The sequence below is a fragment of the Perognathus longimembris genome, chromosome 1 (genome assembly GCF_023159225.1).
Source record: "Perognathus longimembris pacificus isolate PPM17 chromosome 1, ASM2315922v1, whole genome shotgun sequence".
NCBI classification, from domain to species: Eukaryota; Metazoa; Chordata; class Mammalia; order Rodentia; family Heteromyidae; genus Perognathus; species Perognathus longimembris.
Window position 1 is genome coordinate 151,661,679 of NC_063161.1, and position 16,603 is coordinate 151,678,281.

The 16,603-nt window shown below is 43.4% G+C and overlaps 2 protein-coding genes across 2 annotated transcripts in view; one reads left to right on the forward strand and one right to left on the reverse strand.

The window, feature by feature from the left end:
* Nucleotides 1-1,576: 1,576 nt before the first annotated feature.
* Ndufa8 (NADH:ubiquinone oxidoreductase subunit A8) lies at nucleotides 1,577-14,705 on the reverse strand. Its single transcript, XM_048341236.1, has 4 exons — nucleotides 14,552-14,705; nucleotides 6,892-7,055; nucleotides 5,854-6,019; nucleotides 1,577-1,891 (listed from the first exon to the last, which is right to left on the reverse strand). Exons 1-4 carry the CDS (start codon nucleotides 14,600-14,602, stop codon nucleotides 1,754-1,756), a joined length of 519 nt encoding a protein of 172 aa, XP_048197193.1. The 5' UTR covers nucleotides 14,603-14,705; the 3' UTR covers nucleotides 1,577-1,753.
* A 145-nt stretch (nucleotides 14,706-14,850) lies between these two features.
* The window catches only part of Morn5 (MORN repeat containing 5), a 29,188-nt gene continuing 27,435 nt past the window's right edge, over nucleotides 14,851-16,603 (forward strand). The window contains exon 1 of the mRNA XM_048352673.1: nucleotides 14,851-14,953. Coding sequence (XP_048208630.1) covers nucleotides 14,907-14,953 — 47 coding nt within the window. The 5' untranslated portion in view covers nucleotides 14,851-14,906. The remainder of the gene's footprint in view (nucleotides 14,954-16,603) is intronic.

Genomic DNA, 16,603 nt, shown 5'->3' on the forward strand with positions numbered 1-16,603 from the left:
TTGGTTTGTCTGGACAGTGAGATCCAGACATCAGTATTCAAAGGTACCCAGATGATTCAAATGAACTGCCAAGGCTAAGGGCCACCATTGACAGTTTTGAAGGGCAAGGTGGCCATCGAACTAGACAGTTCATTAGTATCATCTACCTATCACTTCTCCTAAGAAGCTGGAGCCCCTTAACCCCTCCCTATGCCTCAGTTTCTTCATCTGTGAAATGGGTTTGACATAAACGGGTGTAACTTTCAAAGGGCTCTGGGCTAGGAAGGAGTTGACACAAAGCATTTGGCTCAAGGCAGAGTGTTCTGTGTTACTGTTTATATAAGACCCGCCTTCCTTCACAGAGAGAACCTGGAAAGTAACGTGTGGGTTGAAGGATCCTGTCCATGCCCATCTGTAGTCACGCTCATACCCTCTTCGCTAGGAGAAAACTTTTGATTAACAACTTGGCCAACCAGCAGTTAGTAGGCTTTGCTTCAGGTTTTTGTTGTTGTTGTTGTTGTTGTTTGAGAATCTAAGGCAAAGACACCCGGCAAAAACTTAGGCAGAAAAAAATGGAGTTTCATGCACAATACGTCCAGCGGTGGGGTCTGCAGGAGGTGGGGAGGGGGTATGGCAGATCACCCACACCTTTTTCTTAAACAACTGTCCTCAAACACTTTGGACAATGGAGCCTGTACCTCAACTACCCAATGCTTGCCAGCAATCTCCCCACCTAGAGAATCTAGGAGAGCCATAAGAAAGACGCTTAGCTATCTCCTTTACTTTTTACAGCCCAGCAAACGAGAAGCCAAAGCCCAGGGAGTCAAGATGACTCATGAAGGGCGCTGTGCAATGCTAAGTCACAAGCAGAGGGTATAGAGTAACCCAGTCAGATGGAAAGGAAATAGCCTAGTAGTGAAAAGAGAATTCAATGGAGGGGGCTGGGGGCCTGGTGCTTTGAACCAAACAGCTTTATAAACACTTGTGGCTCTAACCTGCGCAGGAGGTAGATAAGCATGGACCCTTTAGTTTGTCCTCAAACTCAACCTCTCACAAGAGGTTAAGGAACACACCCAAGGCTGGAATTGACACTCAGACCTCACTACTTCCTGCCTTTGGAGCAGGGAGTTCAGCCTCCACCTCCCTTGTCTATCAGGAAAAACATCTGGGTTATAATGCCTGAGGATGGGATACCAAGGGGAAATGGTGGAAGTTAGGGTTCTTTAAGAAACTGAGTGAGACTCCCTCAGACCCGGCTGGGAGCCCTTCCTGAGCCCTGGTCGCAAGGCTCACAAGGCTCTTGATATCTGTCCTGCATGATTCCCTGGAATGACCTTTAGGGAAAGATTTGCTTAAAACGCTGAATGTGAGGGAAAGGGTTGAGGCTTCAGAATGCATGGACACAGTTGTGCCAGAGGAGTTGCTGGAGGTTACAAGCCATTCCTTTACAGTCATGCCTCACGGCTCCCCTGCGCCACGGCAGTGACTCCTATTTAAGACAAAGCACTAGCAACAGGCAGGACCACAAGAAGTCAAAGCGAAGGGAAGTCATCTTTAAAGGTCGCAAGGTTACATAAAACATAATAAAATACAACTGTTTCCTTTAGAAATTTTAATGGACAGGAAATTGTATAGAATAACTGCCAAGTCACATAAATTAACATTTTTGTTAATGTTTGTGATCCAGGAAAGAACACAATATCGGGGGATGCAAACTCCATGGGCGTCTGCCCCAGTGAGGCTGCATGACCGAGGGTGGGCCCTGGATGCAGCCTTACAGGCTCCAGAAATAAAAGCGGCTGCCGTGTTTGGCAGGCTTCAGATCCCCTTCTATCTCAGGGTTGGGCTCCGGTCTTGGCCTTGAGTGATAGGGATTCTCCGGTAAAGGTCGATCTGTTTTCACTTTGGTGACCTGGTGAGGGTAAAGAAGGAAGAGGCAAAGTTCAGAGTGAGGCTGGAGCACTCTGTGACTATCAGTGAGGCCCCTGGTCTTCTCTGCTCCTGCTGCCCAACCACTCCAACCTCAAAGCCCCAACTTACGTTCAGACTCACTTCTGCTTAACTCAGCACTTACAGAAGGGAACAGGAGTTACACTGTCCTCTAGGGGCACACTGTCCAGTGAGGGAGACAGACTAGGAAATCAGCGAAGGCTTCTTCACTGACAATGTACCTAATGATTATAACTGAGACACGACTCTGCAGTGTAGCTTATCCACACAGAAGGCGGGAGGCCTGGACTATTTTCTGAAGAGCTAACACTTGGCTTAATCTTGAAGGAGGTGCAGGAAGGAGTCAGGAAGAGTGGAGAGGAAGACACTGCGAGTGAACAAGGAGTACATATGATGACAAAGCTATATCTCTACTGTGGCCAAAGTAAAAGGCTGTGGGAGGAGTGGGGAGCTGCCGCATTTACCCAGGCTCTTACTACTGTCCAACACAGTGTTTCCATTGCCCTCACACTCCTATGAGGTCATCTGCAGAGGGCCACCGAGGCTACTTCACTAGTAGCAGTACTAGAACACAAAACCCAAAGAAAGCTTGTACTTCTCGATATCATGCAACACTGGACACCCAGGACTGAATACAAAGGACAAGAAATAATGGGCAAAGGTACCAGGATGTTAACCAGATGGTAATAGGTACCACCAAGGCAGGGAAGTAGCCAATCATATCTGTAGGCTGGACAGTGGGAAACTACACTGGAAAGAGGCAAGGCCAGAACCAGAAAGCTGAGCCAGCAGACCAGGAGAAATGATGAAATACTGAAATCCCTGATGACCAAAATCTCAATTTTTCATTTTAAAGGTAAGGAAACAGACCAGACTGCCAGTTATCAACCATCTTCTGATTCTTACTCTAGTGGTGTCAATCCTTAAGCCACCTTCCATCACCTTAGAAATTCACAAACCATTTTGTGATAATAAAAAAAAAACCTTCAGGTATTTGACCACAATAACTATAACCACTCTAAGTGACACTTATTGCCTATAGCTCTCAGGTAAGGGCCAGGGAGATGGCTTCACCTGAGACAAAGATACTCAGTAACAGCAGGACTAGAGCTGAAAGAAGTCTCCAAGTCCAGAGTAGTCTGCTGTCTGTTTGCTTTGTTCCTTCCTGCTTGGAATTCCAAATGCCTCTTGCTGGTATGTGAAACTCTTTGGGCATGGAAGAGCTGGGGGATTAGTTCAAATGGTAGAGCACTTAGCGTGCAAGCAGTAGAGGGAATCCATGCCCACCTCTTCCACTTACTGATGGAACAGATCAAGGTGCATTACATACATAAATCACGTTGTTAAGTGGCAAAAACTCAAATAACCTAAAAATTAAGAAAAGTGAGGGAAGGAATGGAGTATAGGAAAAGTGGGTGAGAATGTTAAAGGGGCTGACACTGATCAAATCAAGAGGCACTGTATTCATAAACTGCTCTTATGAATGGCAACTCCTCTGTTTAACTACATAAAAAATATCCTTTGTAAGACATAAAATAATTGCTTGCCTCTGAAAAGAAAAGAATTGGAGAAATTTCTGGGTGCTGGTGGCTCCTGCCGCAGAGCTCAGCCTCCTGAGAATCATGGTTCGAAGTCAGCCCTGAGCAGGAAAGTCTCTGATCTCCAATAAACTAACCAAAAAGCTGGAAGTGGAGGTGCGGCTGAAGTGGCAGGATGCTACCTTGAGCGATAGCAGCTCAGGGTCAGCATCCAGGACCAGCACAGGAAAAAAGAGGAAGAAGATATTAAGTGTAGAAAAAGTGTTTCTCACACCTGGAACAATTAAGGAGAACAAATGAGTAAGAAAAATAAAGCAACTTCCTATTCTGCACTACCTCCAAAATGATAAGGAATGTGTGGTCAAACTAATCACTAAACCACTTGGAGCAGTCTGCTGAATATTTAACTCCCTATCTGTAAAATGGGGCTCTGAATACCTTAAAGGATTAATGGGACAGAGCTGGAAAATACACATTAAGTAGCAGATGTACATTCGGTACATCCTTAGTATGTTAGGATGTATAGATATTCTGTACTCCTCAAAATTTTTTTTAATAGTATGAGAATGATGGGATTATAGGAAGAGAATACTTCTGCCTGGGAGGGTCAGACACTTTAAGGAAAGACGTGACATCAAGCTGACACCAGAAGAAAAAGCAGAAATTCACCAAGGAATGTAGGAAGAAAGAGTAATCACAGAAACATAATGCAGAAGTGAATGAAATAAGGCTTCACTCCACTGACTACCGCTTTTCTAGAAGAGGACTGGATACAAAATTGAATGAGGGGGCTAAAAAAACTGAGTGAGAACATGGGGCCTTGAGTTCCAACTCCACTCCTAGCACCAAAGAGAGAGAGAAAAAAGGAAAGAAGGAAAAGAAAAAAGGAAGGAAGCAAAGGAAAAAAGAAATACAATTTTGGAAGTTACAACTATGATAACTATTTTACTTTTCGGGATTTAAAAAATGTCAATACAATGGCTCAAGAATAATACATTTTGTCAACTGCATGACTTGTAATTCTGTCAAAAGGCAGAAATGGGAAAAGGTAATTCCTACTATTTAAAATAAGCTGGTTCAGAGCAGCAATACAAGTTACCTGAAGTAAAAATAACTTGTCGGATCGCCCAATAAATACATAAATAAATGAGTTCTAAGATAGTCCCTAAGATTCTGAGCAAACTATTCACAGATGCTATATATCTATATAAAAAAAAGTGAACTGGAACTGGAACTACAGGGCGACTTGGTACCCTAATACTACACAGGGGACATACAGGCTCCCTGGTATAATTCTCAAAGAAAATAAATCCTATACCATTGGCTCAAGATGCCATAGCAATGGTGTAGTGGAACGGATTCAAACTCAAACCTTATTTTCAGCCTCCACGTTCGGCCACCTGTGCTGCCTCAGGACTGAAGGACACTTAAGATGAGGCAGCGGGGGCAGGATGGGTCACTAAGGACCTGTATGCTGTGACTCAGAAAGGGCGATTTAGTTCACTGCAATGGGAGTCCCTCCTGGGGTTTTAACAAGGAAGGGACAAATTATTTATTTTCCAGAGATCACCCCTATAGTGAAGATGTCATTTGGGTTTTGTTTTTTTTTTAAGGTAAACAGTAAGTTTATTTGAAAGTGAAAAGAAAGCTGGGAAAGACAGAGGCCAGAATCTCCATCTGGAGAGGGGTCTAAAGCGGAGTCCTAACGATGTACTTTTATCCCTAAATTCTATTTCCCAGAATGAATGCAATGTCTAGGGCTCAAACAGATCCACTCTCCACTCCCAGACATGCATGCAGCTCCAGTTAAGGACTCCTGCACAAGAAGGTAACAGCAATGGAGCCAGTAAGAGGATTAAAAAGTATTCCAGAAAATGTTAACACACTAATGATCAATGCAGTGTTGAAGAGAGAGAGAGAGAGAGAGAGAGAGAGACAGAGAGACAGAGAGAGACAGAGGGAGGAGAGAAATAAAGACATCCAGGCTTCGAGTTCTGTTTCAACAGATGGTAGAGTCATGACTCAGCTAAGTAATGAAGGAGAAAAACACACTGTGTAACTTCTCACCGCATCCTTTCTAAATCTCAGGTATGTTCCAAATACCTGGTACAAGCATGGTCCAGTTTCCCCAGGGAATCCTACTCAAGGAAGTGACCCAACAGTGTTTCACTAACATTTTGTTTAACCCCTCCACTCCCTCTAAATAATTTCATAATTAACTGAAACAAATCTGCACACACTAGGGTGCATCGTGGATAACCACACAATAATCGATCTGTATGGCAAATTTGACTTCTCACATTTCCCCTGTCCTCAGAGACCCCTTCTGTACCTCCAGTCTTGGCACTGCCCCTGGGTCAATCAGGTTCCCATAGAAGTCTCTTACCTTGGAAAGATCCCCCAGGTCAGGCCGTACCCAGCCCAGTTTCTCCAGCACACACTCATCAAACTTTGCCTGCTGTTTGCGACAGTAACGTAATGACTGCAGGCGGGTATAATCGACACAAGTCCAATATTCTGTAAAAGGCTCTGCACAATGACGCTTTATCTGCCTGGAAAGAAGGGCTAGAGGTTAGGGACAGCGGGCACAGAGAACCAAATTCACAGTCTTGCTTTCTGAAAAGTAGAGAAATGATCAATTCTACCTCACAAGGCAACTTCAAGACCCTTCAAAAGTTGCAAACCAGCAAACAAAACCTACTTTATGCCACAAAGAGAAAGGATGGTGTGTTTTACTGAAGAGAACTCACCTGGTACCTGTTTACTCCTCAAATCCAATCCTCAAGAGGACCAGCTGAGCAAACAGAAGAGAAGGAAGCACAGGCAGACTGGGCACACAGTGAGGAGCCTGAGGTATGCTTGTTTGTAAAACGGCCAGCCCAAGGGCCTGCCTCAACACTTTTTTTTTTTTTGCCAGTCCTGGGGCTTACACTCAGGGCCTGGGCACTGTCCCTGGCTTCTTTTTGCTCAAGGCTAGCACTCTACCACTTGAGCCACAGCACCACTTCTTTCCTTTTCTATATATGTGGTGCTGAGGAATCGAACCCAGGACTTCGTGTAGACAAGGCAAGGACTCTACCACTAGGCCCAGCCCTGCCTCAACACGCTTCTCCCCATTACAACTGTGTGCTCTAAATCAGTGGCAATCTAATGAATGGCTGAGCAGCAATGGGCTCGGAACTGAGCAGTGAACAGCACTGTGCTGAGATGTTTCTGATACCTCTTTAAAAATTTCACAGTAATGCACTACTGCACATAGGTACTGCTTTACAGGTTGGAAACTGGTCTAGCTGATTTCAAAAACCTTCCAGCTTCCTAGTTACATTACCCTTGGACTTATTTCAATTGAATGAATGTTGACTTGTGCATTTACAAATACCCCAATCTTTCAACCACACAGGCTTCGATACCAAAAGGTGCTTACCTAAAGAAGTCCAGAGCGCATTTGTTGACCAGCTTGCCTTCATTGAGACACCTCCTGGGATCCTTCTCTTCCCAACGGCAAAGCATGAACTCCTTGTTGGGTTTATCACATTGCGCCCCATAGTGATGGGCCGCAGCTTTAAGCACACCAGAGCTGAGTTTCACCTGGGAAAGACATGGGAGAAAGACCAGAGACTGAGCCAGAGTGCCACTTCCTCAGTACTACCTTGTGCCAGTCAAAGCAGAGCACCACAAAGACTGCCCTGTTCTGATTTCACTGAGGAACTTAGATGGGCTGTCATAATCATTCTTTACAATTGCTTTAGACACCACAAGCTCTTCTACATGTACTGTTCTCTTCACTTTTACAGCAATGTAAGTTGGCCTAACTGTTCTTATCTGATAGATGAAAAGACGGCAGTCCTAATAGAATCTAGCTTAGGAGTTTGGAGACTTCTGGGGTCTAGGTGGGAGGAAACAACTCTTGGAACCTCATTAAAGCTTCCACTCGAGGGATAAAATGAACAATATAAAGATACATGAAAGCCCCAGAGGACTAAGAAATCATAAGGCAAGAAAGAGTGTCTTTCCCAGCAAATTAATAAGTACTAGAATCTGCACCTTTTTTTTCAAAGCAGATGATACTATGGCAATCTTGCTCACTTGCAGTCTAGGGCGTTTTCTTAAGACGAAACATAGCAGCACCACCGCTAGCACATTTATCCAATAGCTGTGGCCTCTTCTCTACACTATCTTTTATGTCACCGCCACAATGTTCCAGTAAACCACTGTGACTTAACACTGTATTTTGTTATCTAGACGTTTTCCTCATTCTTCCTTCTCATATTCATCTTGGCTATTCTCTAAGATAAATACCCACACCTCATAATTTATGTTCAAAATTCATTAAATGGGGGGAGGCACACTTCCCTAATTCAAGTGGAGCATTTGCCCTTGAAATGCGGGGACAAAGGTATTTTAGCTTTGAAATACTAGCATATACCTAATCAGCTGTCTTGGGACCCAAGACTAAACACAAAATTTACGTTAACATAGCCTGAAGATAACTTTAGATAGTATTTTTGGCAAGGGCAGAAGGAGAGGAGAGCCAGTCCTGGGGCTTGAACTCAGGGCCTAGGCACTGGCCCTGAGCCTTTTTTTTTTTTTGCTCAAGGCTGGTGCTCTTCCACTTGAGTCATAACTCCACTTTCAACGTTTTTGGTGGTTAATTGGAGGTAAGAGTCTCACAAACTTTCCTGCCCAAGTTAGCTTTGAACAACCATCCTAAGATCTCAGCCTCCTGAGTAGCTAGGATTACCAGCTTGAGCCACTGGCACCTGGCATACACAGTATTTATTTTATTATTTTTTTGCCAGTCCTGGGGCTTGAACTTAGGGCCCGAACGCTATCCCTTGGCTCCTTTTTGCTCAAGGATAGCACTCTACCACTTGAGCCACACTTCCAGCTTTTTATGTAATTGGAGATAAGAGTTTCACAGACTTTCCTGCTCAGGCTGGCTTCAAACCACAATCCTCAGATCTCAGCCTCCTGAGTAGCTAGGATTACAGGCATGAGCCACCGGTGCCCAGATGTATAGAGTATTTTTAATGTACTGTGTTTTGAGTGCAACCTGTCACATGAGGTCAGGTATGGAATTTTCTAATTATTGGAGTCATGTCGAGTTACAAAGAGTTTTGGATTTGTGAGTGTTTCTGACTTGGTATTTTTGGACTGAGGATGTTCAAACCCTATATTGTATTTCTACCCTCAGAGAACACTTTCTTAATCACCTTAATTAAGCTAGCAGCAGGGGTCACACATGTAATGTGACTCTAGAATGTAGCCTCCAAGAGGATAGGGATTTTCTTTATAATGAGACACAGCGCTGCAAAGGCACCAATTCTCCCTAAATGAAGGCACAATTAAATGCAATGTTTATTGTTATACGTCAAGCACTCAAAATAGTGTCTAGCACAGTTGCACCCGCTCTCTTTGCCAGGCAGTGGAGACACAGTTTTTACAAAGGAAATAAGAATATTTGGACTATACCTTTTTATCTAAAATATAGTATTTCTCTATCAATATTGAAGACATTCTTGTTCCCTAGCTAAAAATGTTTCCTTCATATAGAGATCTTACATATTTCTTGTTTATTCCCCAGTACTTTAGGGTATTTTTCCTACTGGATTTTGAAACTAGGTATTGTTTGTTTGAACACTGTATATTCTCTTGATTTTTTTCTTTTTCTTTTTGGCCAGTCCTGGGCCTTGAACTCAGGGCCTGAGCACTGTCTCTGGCTTCTTTTTGCTCAAGGTTAGCTCTGCCACTTGAGCCACAGTGCCATTTCTAGCCATTTTCTATAAATGTGGTGCTGAGGAATTGAACCCAGGGCTTTGTGTATACTACGCAAGCACCCTTGCCACTAGGCCATATTCCCGGCCCCTTGAACAGTGGATATTCTCTCTAGCCATCTAACTGAACTCTTATTAGTTCTGATGCAAAACCAAGGACATTATCAGACAAAAACTCCAATTTATAACAACTGCTTTTCTTTTGATATCTCCTTTTTTCCTTCTTCTCTTTTCCTAACTTAATACATTGGCTAAACCCTCCAGAACAATACAGATGAACAACAAAGATGGCAGGCAGGTTTTTTTGCTTCTTTTTCTTTTCTTTTTTAGCACTGGGGATCGAACCCAGGATATTGCACTTGCTAGGCAAGTGTTTTGCCACTGAGCTACATCCCAACTCCGGCAGGCAGTTTTTGGTTGTTTTTGTCTGCTTATTTTCAGTTGCTTTTTGGTGCAGGATCTCATTATGCAGCCCAGGTGGGTTGGAATTCACACTATAGCTCAGATTTGTCTCTAACTCAAGCTCTTCCTTCCTCAGGTTCCCATGCCAATAGGCAACTTCTCCCCTGCTTAAATTCAGAGGCAGTATGGTATGATACTTTCTGTTGGTATCTGGGATATAGGTGTTTAGCTATTCTTGTTGAAGGAGTTGCTTTCTAATCATAATTGATTTAGATCAAGAAGGACTAAGGTTTTCATTAACATACAGAGGTAACAGAAAGCATATTTTCCGAAACTGACTCATATTCACACTAGAATAAAATCTAGTGTCTTAAGTGTATTATATTGTAATACACTACTGAGTTTGTTTGCAAAATTAAGAATTTTAATGTCAGAAAATTCTAGTTTTATTTTTATGCACTTTATAGAGTTAGATTAAGTCACTGTCAAGGTAAATGCAAGAACATCTACACACCATTGAAAGAGGAGACTAAAGTTATGAATATACCTACAAAAATTACAAGTCCGAACTATCAAAGCAAAAGTAATGATAAAGTGAAACTTGTCATAATTTAACAAATTATGTTAAAAATATGTAAGCTTTTACCAGTCCTAGGATTTGAACTCAGGACCTGAGCACTGTCCCTGGCTTTTTTTTTTTTTCTCAAGGCTAGCACTCTGCCACTTGAGCCACAGCGCCACTTCTGGCCTTTTCTATATATGTGGTGCTGAGGAATCGAACCCAGAACCCAGGGCTTCATGTATATGAGGCAAGCACTCTTGCCCCCAGGCCATTATTCCCAGCCCTCGTAAGCTTTTGTATTAAAGTTTGGTAGCACATTTTTGCTTATTCTACCTATAAAGAGCTGGGCACATCAAAACAACACTCAGAACTTTTTTTGTCTTTTGGTTTTGTGAGACAGGATCTTGCCATATAGCCTAGGCTGGTCTGGAATTTACAGCTTCCCTAATGATGAGACTGGAGGTATACACCATTCTCTGCCTTGCTTCATACTTGTGTTTTAAAAAAGCTTACTATATTAAAAAACATTTAAGTTAGCTGTTTACTTCATTGCCAAATGCATTAAAATACCCTTCAGTGATTGATTTAATTACTCATATGCCCATGGCAATCATACTCAAAAAGAAGCCTACAGTATTATTTGCTTTGCTTCCTTATAAACATGGAGGTCCTATCAAAATAAAGGTACAGTATACCAAACAGGTAAAACACCATCCTTCACAGGGAGAGAAAGGACAGGTGGCTGCCATCCATCAGATCTACTTGTTAAGTGATAAATGAGTGTTCAAGATGACAAGCTGATCATATGCAGAATTGGAACCCCGCACATCAGTGACCTCCAGTTCAACCTCTTCCCGTGACTAACATTGTCATAGCAAAGATCTTGGGATGTCACCATACTCCCTTACCAGCTTCAACTAAGACTGATAAATTCCAAGAGCAATGACATTCTTTCACAGCTGCTAACTACTAACCATGAATACTCTATTGAATTCATCCAGCTCTTTGTCTCAAAAACACATAATTTCAATATCCTTCCTCATTTAGCCTCACACAGCCAACCTGCACAGGAGGATTATAGTCTGCAGGTGTGGGAAGGTAAGGCAGAGAAAACCAAAATATACAGCCTTCCAATCTTACAGTCCTGTTTTTGCTTCTTTAAGCCATGTCTGCACTTCTTCTTATAGTACTTAACTTATACTGTACGTTGTATTTTAATTTATGTAAAATGGAGCGAGATATTACTTATGAGGCTCAAATGAATTCCTGCATATAAAAAATCTAATAGGCTGAGCATTGGTGGTTCGCGCCTATAATTCTAGCTACTCAGGAGGATGAAATCTGAGGATTTTGATTCAAAGCCAGACTGGGCAGGAAAGTCCATAAGACTCTTATCCAATTAGCTGCCAAAAAGAAAAAAAAAAAAAGGCAAAAGTGGAGCTGTGGCTCATGTGAGTGTTAGCTTTGGGCAAATAAGCTCTAGGACAGTGTCCAGGCCCTGAGTTCAAGTCCCAGGACACAGACACACACAGACATACACATTAAAAATAATGCATTAAAAAGTGCATTAACAAGCTGAATGCTGGTGGCTCAGGCCTGTAATCCTAGCTACTCAGAAGGCTGAGATCCTAGGATCACAGTTCCAAGCCAGCCTGGGCAGGGAAGTCTGCGAGACTCTTATTTCCAGTAAACTACTTAGGAAAAAGCTGGAAGTGGTTCCAATGCTCAAGTGGTAGAGCGCTAGCCTTGAGCACAAAGAGGCTCAGGGACAGAGCCCAGGCCCCGAGTTCAAGCCCCAAGACTGGCAAAAAAAAAAAAAAAAGTGCATCATCAACATTAGCTATTTAAAAGTATACTTTCCATGTGCTGGTAGTTCAAACCTACTATCTAGTTACTCAGGAGTCTGAGATATGAGGAGTACGGTTCAAAGCCAGCCCAGGCAGAAAAGTCTAAGATTCTCATCTCCAGTTAAGCAGAAAGAAAGGAAGGGAGGGAAGGAAGGAGGGAGGGAGGGAGGGAGGGAGGGAGGGAGGGAGGGAGGGAGGGAGGGAGGGAGGGAGGGAGGGAAGGAGGGAGGGAGGGAGGGAGGCAGGGAGGGAGGGAGGGAGGGAGGGAGGGAGGGAGGGAGGGAGGGAGGGAAAGGAGGGAAAATGCTAGAAGTGGAGCTGTGACTCAAGTGGTGGAATGCTAGCCTTGAGCATAGTAAAAGCTCAGGGACAGTGTCTAGGCCCAGAATTCAAGTCTCAGGACCCCCGGATTGGCACAAAAAAATTAAAAGATATATATAATTATAGATTTTACACTATAATACATACATATGTGTAATATATTACATATTATATATTTTAAAATGGCATTTTTTTCACTCAAAACTGCAAAAATGTCAAAGGAATACAGAGCCCAAAGCATCGGAATACTTTTTCCATGGTACTGTATTGTAATGCCTTGTCAATGAGGACTATAAGGAGTTTAACCTCCTCTTACTTACGCTTTCATCAATCCTATGGTAGGTTGCAATTCTGACAAGATTCTTTAAGCTTCCCTGCCATCATTACTAGTCTATTGCTGATCAAATGAATTCCATACATACATACTTGTTCTTTCCTCTCTGTAAGCATTTTTTTTCTCTTTTCTTTGTTTGATACTAGGGATTGATCCCAGGATACTGCACTTGCTAGGCAAGCATTCTGTCATTGAGCAACATCTCAGCCCACTACCCAATTATTTTAACAGCCACTGAAACTATTCTTTCTGATCTCCACTCCCCATCCCTCTTCAATCTATTCTTCACGTCCTACATTTTTCTTTTTTGCTTCAACTCTGGGCCTCAAGCTCTCACTCAGCCTCTTCACTCACTAGTGACTCTCTACTATTTGAGCCACGCTTCCACGCCTAGATTTTTGCAGACTAAGTAGAGATGAGAGTGGTGTGGATTTGTCTGTTTAGGCTGGCTTCAAGTACATTTCTCAGACCTCAGCCTCCTGAATAATAACTAGGATTATAGGTTGAAGCCACTGATGCTTGGCTCCTTAATAATAATTCTTATTTTACTCTGCTATGAAAACAAATTAGTGCTAGGCCTCAGGACCAACACACAAGAAAGAAAAGAAAGCGCTATCTGGTCCCATGGCAGCATCTCTCCTGCCATCTTAACAAATGTCACTTTACTAAATAGTCCCTACTAATTTCTTCATCTGAGGAAAATGACAGATGATATTCTCATAGGCATTTAAAACTAAATAAAGCAATGCAAGTAAAACATTCAGCATAATGCCTGATAGTTTTATTCTTGTCTTTGTCCTATCCATTCCTGTCTCAAGTGTTTCATTTTAACATCTTCCACTTCTCCACCACCTAATTTATAGGATAAACTCTAAACTGTTTGGCCTTGTCTTGTCAAAGTTACTTCCAAGTCCTAACTCAGCCCTATATCTCTTCTGGCCCAGTGCCACTACCAACATTAGGGTCACAACAAATAGTACTGGCTTGTTAAAAACATAAGATTCTACCAAGACTCCTGGCTATTGAGCTTTTGCCCTCATTACAGAGCAGACAGGGGTAAAAGCAGACAGGGACTTGTGTTCCAAGACTACCAGCCATTAGCTATGTGACCTGGGGCAAATCACTTGGAAAACTTAGGGCCTATTTCTGCTCTACAACATGGAAAGATCAATGATATCCTACCTTACATTGTTGCTAGAAGTATTTGATGAATTGATGGGTTCCCAATAATGATCAATATCCTGTCTGGCCTGCTGGTCTGCCTATAGGAATGGCTTAACCATCCTAGCTATATAGTCAATTATCTATCTGTCTTTACTTCATTTTCCTGAGCACTGAATACACTGTACTTGGACTACCTTAATCTCCCTATTATACTACAAACTCTATGTATGTGCACACAGCTATTCAAGTATCTCTTAGGTAAATGAATGCTTTAAAAGCGTACAGCTGACAAACACCCAAGCTGTTAGCAAGTTCAAGGCCCACTGCGTTTTCCAAAGGCTCCCTGGCTGCACTCAACACGAGCACCTGGGTGTGACACTCACCTCGCAGAGGTTTCAGCGACAGAAATTAAATGGTTAATTCTTTTTTAAAAAAAAAATTAAACATTATTCGGTGGAGACTTGGCAAGGAGGAAGAGTTCCCAAGCCACCGTGGAATTAGGATTGGGTAGATTACCGGCACAGTTTAGGGGACCTTCAGGGGTCGGCGTGTGAAGGGGAGAGAGAGGGACGGAGGCCGGAGGTCCCGGGCCGGGAGTCCGCAGAACTAAGCACGCTGGGCCTAAGCCTAGGAAGCTGCAACCCGGCGTCCCGTTTGCCGGTCCTCCGGACGAATCTCACCTCATCCACTTTCAGCTCTTCCAAAGTGGGCAGCTCCACTATCCCCGGCATGACGGCGGTAGCCCCAGCCCTGACCTAGAGCCCTCAGCCGCGTCGCCCCCCACGTCTCCTTGAACTCCCCTTTGCCCCGCCGGGATGGCCCACACACACCAACTACGCATGCGCAGCCAGCGGCACGCAGGCGCACGGCTTCGCCCAGCCGCGGTGACGACACAGCGTGCGCGACACCCGGAAATGCTGCCTCTCCGTGGGGGGCGTGGCCTCGCATAGGCTCCGCCCGGCCTCCTGGTTGTCATAGTGAAGCGGGTGTCTCCACCGAAATTGATAACCGAGAGGCTGGAAGCCGGCAGGCACCATGCAGTACACCGGGAGCCAGTATATCGGGGAATATGTAGATGGGAGGTAAGGGCTTCCTTATCGCACGGGGCCTGGAAAAGACGGCTGCCGTTTTTGCCTCTGCGACTTTGTACCGGGCACTTGCACAAAAAAGAGTAACTTGCTGAAGGACACACGTCTAATTAGAAGCAAAGCGAGATTCATTCATTCCGGGTGTGTGTGTGTGTGTGTGTGTGTGTGTGTGTGTGTGTGTGTGTGTGTGTGTGTGTGTGTGTGTGTGTGTGTGTGTGTGTGTGTGTGTGTGTGTGTGTGTGTGTGTGTGTGTGTGTGTGTGTGTGTGTGTGTGTGTGTGTGTGTGTGTGTGTGTGTGTGTGTGTGTGTGTGTGTGTGTGTGTGTGTGTGTGTGTGTGTGTGTGTGTGTGTGTGTGTTTGCCATCTGCCAGGTTTTTTTTTTTTAAGTTTTATTATAAAGGTGATGTACAGAAGGGTTCCACTTACATAAGTAAGGTAAAGTACATTTCTTTTTGGACAGTGTCACCCCTTCCCTTGCTCTCTCCCAGTTTTTCCCTCCCCCACTACAAATTGTATAGTTTATTTTCCAAGTAGTGTCTAGTGAGCACCACTGCCGCATTTATTCACCCTCTGTCCCTCCATTTCTGTGTCCTGCCTACCCTACCAAAGACAGACAAATGAACAAAGCAAAAGGAAACATAAGCAAAAAACCAAAACAAAACAAAATAAAAACCTCTTGGAGCCATATGCCAGTTTTATGAGCTGGGCCCCAGTGACTCAAGCCTGTAATCCTAGCTACTTGTGAGGCTGAGTACTGTGGATACAAGTTTAAAGCCAGTCTGGGGCAGGCAAATCCAAGCGACTTACCTCTAATTAATCAGCTAAATACCACTAGTGATGGTGTGGCTCAAGTGATAGAGCACTAGCCTTGAGTGAAAAAGCCAAGCAAGAACCTAAGTCCCCGAGTTAAAACTCCGGTGCCAGCACCAAAAAAAAAAATTACTAACAATATCAAGATTCTACTATCATGAAATTTATAGTGTAATTGAGGCTACATTGACAATAAACAAATGAGAACATGACGTCACGTCACTAAAAAGGCTATAACAAACAGGCAGACTGAGGAAGAGTGATTGGCTAATCTGGGTCCAATATACAGATGTCCCCTAGTATCTACTGAGGATTGGTGCCAGGACCCAGGCAGATTACCTCCCCTGTTGACAATTCCACACAGGAAATGGAAAATATTTGGAGGGGGGAACTTATTCTTTACTGAACATAGGCAGGTTTTATTTGGCCATTATGCCCCTAACTAATACAATGTAACAAGTACTTGCATACCATTGACATTCTGTTAGGTATTATAAATAATCTAGAGAAGATGGAGTACCTAGAATGATGTGCAGTATATTCAGTGCAGGTACTATACCATTTTATATCAGGGATTTGAGCATGTGCAAATCCCAGAACTAGTCCCTCCATACCAAGGGAGGGACTAATATTTTCAATCATGATTGGTTGAATGATATAGAATTTAGGGGCTCAGAACTCCAACTGTGCATAGTCTCCTTCCTCACATGAGTTCATAATCTATGGATTATTGAAATTATGAACACAAATCATTCTGATAGACTAATAGTAAAAGCTATTCAACAAATACTGATTTCCCCCCAAGTATCAGGCCTTGGACTTGATCGTGGTCAG